At 54.0% G+C, this 6000-nt stretch overlaps 1 protein-coding gene across 1 annotated transcript in view; it reads right to left on the reverse strand.

Moving 5' to 3' along the window:
* LOC140386750 (eosinophil peroxidase-like) overlaps window positions 1–5739 on the reverse strand; it is a 63098-nt gene extending 57359 nt beyond the window's left edge. The window contains exon 1 of the mRNA XM_072469403.1: window positions 5667–5739. Coding sequence (XP_072325504.1) covers window positions 5667–5739 — 73 coding nt within the window. The remainder of the gene's footprint in view (window positions 1–5666) is intronic.
* Between the last annotated feature and the right edge of the window lie 261 nt (window positions 5740–6000).

Genomic DNA, 6000 nt, shown 5'->3' on the forward strand with positions numbered 1-6000 from the left:
ACCCGGCCGCCCATCAGGCGAGGAAGGGACTCAGAGGCCGAGGTGGGCAGGCAACGTGTCGCAGGAGGCACTGCCTCAACAAGGGGTTGGTGAGGCATCTGTGCCATGCCCTAGCAGACTTGGCACCATGTGGAGGAGGAGGATACCTGCTTCCAATGGCTGCAAAGGTCCTGAACCTTTACTCCTCGAGATTCCAGAGCGCGAGTGTGGACGTATGTGGCATATCCCCATCAACAGCACACAAGTGCATCCGTGAATCAAGAATGCCCTATTTGCCTGGGCAGCTAGTTATATAAACTTTGACTTGGACCAAGCCCAAGAGGATGCCCGGGCAGCAGGATTCTCCACCATTGCCGGGGTGCCCCAGATCCAGGAGTTAATAGATGGCATGCATGTCGCCGAGGGCGTGCCAGGGCATCAGGGAGCACCCTTCACCAATGAGAACTATCAAATGGGACTCTTTTCGCCCTTAGCGAAGAACTCCCCACTGAGTCCGCACTTACCTCACTTTCTGCACTGAAGAGATCCAGAGGCCTCCATTGGCTTGGGAGACCCTCCACAGGTGCCGTTACGCCTGGTCCACGTATGTGGACCATTGCTAAAGGGCGCCATGGCGAGGTCTCCCAGGCATGGGCTGTCATTCCTGGGCCTCGGGCGAATTGGGCGCCAACATATTTAAATGAGCCTAATGGCTAACTTCAATCTGTAAATCTGGATCTCACCCAGCGAGGGCGAGGTCTAGATCGAGACAACTCGCAAGATCTTGTTCGATCTCGTGAGGCATTCCGAACATCACAAATCCCTTGAGATGCCTCTCGGGAGATTTAATTGCCTTGTTATGTCACCGGTCAGGCGCGAAGAGGCCGTTCGCTCGCGCCCAGTATATGTTAATTACTTGGAGGAAGGAAGCGAATGCACATTGGCCAAATTTGCAGACGACACAAAATAGGTGAACAGGCAAGTTGCGAGAGGGATACAAACAGTTTACCAAGAGATATTGATGGGTTAAGTAAGTAGACAAGGGGCGGAATTCTTCGGAAACCGGCGGGGCAGGCAACTCCGGCGCGAAGGAGTGGCGTGAACCACTCCGGCGTCGGGCCGCCCCGAAGGTACGGAATCCTCCGCACCTTCAAGGGCTAGGCTGGCGCCGGAGTGGTTTGCGCCACGCCGGCCGGCGCGGAAGGGGCTTGGCGCCACGCCAACCGGAGGCTTCAAAGGGGTGGGGAGAAGAGTCTGTGAGGGGCAGAGAGGATGCGAGGGGGGGAGGGGGGAAAGAGGCTTCGAAAGGGGGGAAGAGAGGAAGGCTACGATAAGGAGAGCGAGAGGCTGTGGTGAGGAGAGAGGGGGAGAATGTAAGGGAAGAAGGGCTGCAAAGGGAAGAGAACAGGGGAGCGATTCTTCCAAATGGAACCCAAGTGCTCGCGCCGTCGTGAAGGCACAGGGATGACCGATTCTGGCCCCAACAGTGGGCCAGCACAGCGCTGGAGCGGTTCACGCCGCTCCAGCCTCCCTTCCCGGCGCCAAATGGGCGCTGTGCCAACCCACGCGTGCGCATTTGGGCCGCGCCAACTTGAGCATGCGCGGGGGACTTCTTTAGTGCACCGGCCCTGACTCAACATGGCGTCGGTGGTCAGGGGCTGGCCGCGCAGGAAAGTAGGCCCGGGGGGGGGGGGGGGGGGGGGAAAGGCCGGCCCGCCGATTGGTGGGCCTCGATCGCGGGCCAAACCCCATCGGAAGCCCCCCCCCCCCAAACAGGCCGCACCACTGACCGTTTGCGCAGAGTTCCCTCCGGCAACGACCACGGGTGAACAGCGCAGCGGGACTCTGCCGAGCCAACCACGCTGGCGCAAATTCACCGCACCCCGGAGAATCGCTCGCCGGCGTCGTGGCGCAGTTGCGCTGATTCTCCGGCCCGGCACGGGGCTCGGAGAATCGACCCCCAGGTTTTAAAACCCGTCAACCAAGGAACATTCAGCTAACTGTGAGCCAGGAAAACCTGCAATGCCAAGGTAATGAAATCTTGGCAAATGAATGTGTGAAGTTTCCAGCTTCTGGTTGTGTAAATTCAGAGTGTAGAATTTCAATTATCACATTTACATTGGAGGTGGAGGTCTGAAATGCTGTAAAAAAGACAGTCACTGCCTTGTTTAAATCTTCCAGTTTTTCCAGCTGAAATGAAAATCGCCTATTGTCACAAGTAGGCTTCAAATGAAGTTACTGTGAGTCGCCACATTCCGGCGCCTGGTACGGGAATTGAACCCTGCTGCTGGCCTGCCTTGGTCTGCTTTAAAAGCCAGCTATTTAGCCCAGTGTGTTAAACCAGCTGTGACTGAAGCTGTGGCCTCAGGAGTACATGGGAGGTGTGTTTAGGGTGATGGAATTTTGTGTGTACAAGAGTGACTCATTTATTTTGAAAAAAAGTATTGGTGCTAACTAATGGTTGTTGTTTTCTTCTGCCAATTTAAATAGGAAATTGATTCTTGCCTTGTTTGTTGTGGTTTAGGTTTAATGGAAGCGTGATGATTTTGAGGATATTGTACAGATTAGCTGGATTGGTCGTGCTAGAAAATTGTCCCCGAGTGTCCACGGTGTGCACGTTAGGTGTGGTTATGGGGTTGCGAGAATAGGGCGGGGGAGTGGGCCTGGGAAGGGTGCTCTTTCAGGGGGTCGGTGTAGACTCGATGGGCCGAATGGTCACATCACCACTGGAGGAATGCTGTGGTTCTAATTCTACTACTTTGGCTTCTCTGCGAATCCAATAACCCCATATGTCAACACAAATGCAATGTAATATTAATCCATGACTGTATCACCTAATGAAGGAGACAGTGAGAATGGAAAAAGGAGCTGCTGCGAACCAAAATGTACTGCAGCTAAAGGGAATCTCAACAATGCCCTCCAAAAAAATGTTTTTGACCTCTTTCAATCATTCCTTGCATATGTAGGAATTCTGCCACTTTTGGAATAAATAGCTCACTCTCTTTGTTTATCTGATTCCATTGGGGAAATCATGTTGTTTTGCATCTTTCCTTAACTTCCTGATGCTATGGTGAGAAGCTGCCTGGCTAATAATGCAAAGTTAAAGCTGCTGCTTAGAAGGATCCGGTAGCCAAATAATTCAGCTCGGTGGAGAGTTTGATTGATTCAGGCAGCACTATTTCCTCTTTGGAAATGACATGACGGTCTTCAGACAACAGATGGACTGTTTCTCCATTAATCTCCAGGGAATGCACAGCCTTCTGAGATACACATGGGGAACAACTGACTTGGGAGAGGTCTCAATCTAAAGCTACTTGCATGCTCCCATTATTTTCCTCTTCGCAGTATAAGAACAGAAGGATTCCCTTTGGAAAATCTATGTTGCCACCAGGAGAAAATGGCATCAGTCAAAGACAACACTGCCATGACTTTCTTTTTCAGTTCTGTCCCTCCCTACTGCCAATTGCACCCACTCCCCTTGTCAATTCCACCCGCTCTCTCCGCCCGCCGTCAATTCCACCCGCTCTCCCCGTCCACCGTCAATTCCACCCGCTCTCCCCGTCCACCGTCAATTCCACCCGCTCTCCCCGTCCACCGTCAATTCCACCCGCTCTCCCCGTCGACTGCCAATGCCACCCGCTCTCCCCGTCCACCGTCAATTCCACCCGTCCATTGTCAATTACACCCACTCCCCTTGTCCACAGTCAATTCCACCCGCTCGCCCCGTCCACCGTCAATTCCACCCGTCCATTGTCAATTTCACCCACTCCCCTTGTCCACAGTCAATTCCACCCGCTCGCCCCGTCCACCGTCAATTCCACCCGCTCGCCCCGTCGACTGCCAATGCCACCCGCTCTCCCCGTCCACCGTCAATTCCACCCGTCCATTGTCAATTACACCCACTCCCCTTGTCCACAGTCAATTCCACCCGCTCGCCCCGTCCACTGTCAATTCCACCCGCTCTCCCCGTCCACCGTCAATTCCACCCGCTCTCCCCGTCGACTGCCAATGCCACCCGCTCTCCCCGTCCACCGTCAATTCCACCCGCTCTCCCCGTCGACTGCCAATGCCACCCGCTCTCCCCGTCCACCGTCAATTCCACCCGCTCTCCCCGTCCACCGTCAATTCCACCCGTCCATTGTCAATTTCACCCACTCCCCTTGTCCACAGTCAATTCCACCCGCTCGCCCCGTCCACCGTCAATTCCACCCGCTCGCCCCGTCGACTGCCAATGCCACCCGCTCTCCCCGTCCACCGTCAATTCCACCCGTCCATTGTCAATTACACCCACTCCCCTTGTCCACAGTCAATTCCACCCGCTCGCCCCGTCCACTGTCAATTCCACCCGCTCTCCCCGTCCACCGTCAATTCCACCCGCTCTCCCCGTCGACTGCCAATGCCACCCGCTCTCCCCGTCCACCGTCAATTCCACCCGCTCTCCCCGTCGACTGCCAATGCCACCCGCTCTCCCCGTCCACCGTCAATTCCACCCGCTCTCCCCGTCCACCGTCAATTCCACCCGTCCATTGTCAATTACACCCACTCCCCTTGTCCAGTCAATTCCACCCGCTCGCCCCGCCCACTCCCAATTCCACCCGCTCTCCCCGTCCACTGTCAATTCCACCCACTCTCCCCGTCCACCGTCAATTCCACCCACTCTCCCCGTCGACTGCCAATGCCACCCGCTCTCCCCGTCCACCGTCAATTCCACCCGCTCTCCCCGTCCACCGTCAATTCCACCCGCTCTCCCCGTCCACCGTCAATTCCACCCGCTCTCCCCGTCCACCGTCAATTCCACCCGCTCTCCCCGTCCACCGTCAATTCCACCCGTCCATTGTCAATTACACCCACTCCCCTTGTCCACAGTCAATTCCACCCGCTCGCCCCGTCCACTCTCAATTCCCCCCGCTCTCCCCGTCCACTCTCAATTCCACCCGCTCTCCCCGTCCACCGTCAATTCCACCCGTCCATTGTCAATTACACCCACTCCCCTTGTCCACAGTCAATTCCACCCGCTCGCCCCGTCCACTCTCAATTCCACCCGCTCTCCCCGTCCACTGTCAATTACACCCGCTCGCCCCGTCCACTCTCAATTCCACCCGCTCTCCCCGCCCGTCCACTGTCAATTCCATCGCCCGCTCCCTGTCCACTGTCAATTACAGCTCCTCCACCTCTACATGGCCAGTTACAGCTCCTTCTCCAAACCACTGTTCATTACAACCCCTCCACTGTCAATTGCAACCCGTCCCCATTTCTACTGCCAATTAAAGATTCCCCCATTGCCACCGTCAATTACAACACCTCTCCCTCTCCAGCATCAATTATTCCCGCCCCGCCCCCCGACTGTCAATTAAGAAGGTATCATTAGAAGGTATTCTTCTCTTTCGGCTTATTTGACCACGTTTAAACTCACCGTGCATCGTGATCAATGCTGCGATAAGTAGCAATAATAGAAGGAAAACTCAATACATCTTGTTACAGAAAATCTGCCCTGTATCTTAACAAGATTGAGCAGCCAGAGTCAGGATTATCTTGTCTGAGGTGAAGTGCGATGGATCTGAAGAGTCAGTTTCAATCTCTCCTAATCTGACAGGTTACATGAGAAAGATTTGAGCAGCTGGACTCAGTATTTCCTACTCATTGAAATTACACAAGACTGATCTGGGGAATCAGGGTTAGTCTCTTACCTGCATGAACCCCATCAGTCTGAAGCAAGAACAATCCAGCAAGAAGCATGCCCAGTGACCACAGAGGTGCCATTCTGAAAGAAACACGTTCAGCATATGAGTCAGGCATTGGACTGAGAGATCAATCATTTATTAAAGCTAGAAGACTTAAAATGGTAAAAATCACAACTGGACATACTTACAAGGAGATACACGTTTACAGATACAGACATAAATACACCGGCACACACATGCAGGGAGACATGAATAGATTGAGAGGCACAAAGACACATAATTGCCTGCACCTGTAGAGTGCAGATTTTCATTTCTTTGTATTCATTTTCAGAAATGGAAA

Source organism: Scyliorhinus torazame, chromosome 12, assembly GCF_047496885.1.
Source record: "Scyliorhinus torazame isolate Kashiwa2021f chromosome 12, sScyTor2.1, whole genome shotgun sequence".
NCBI classification, from domain to species: Eukaryota; Metazoa; Chordata; class Chondrichthyes; order Carcharhiniformes; family Scyliorhinidae; genus Scyliorhinus; species Scyliorhinus torazame.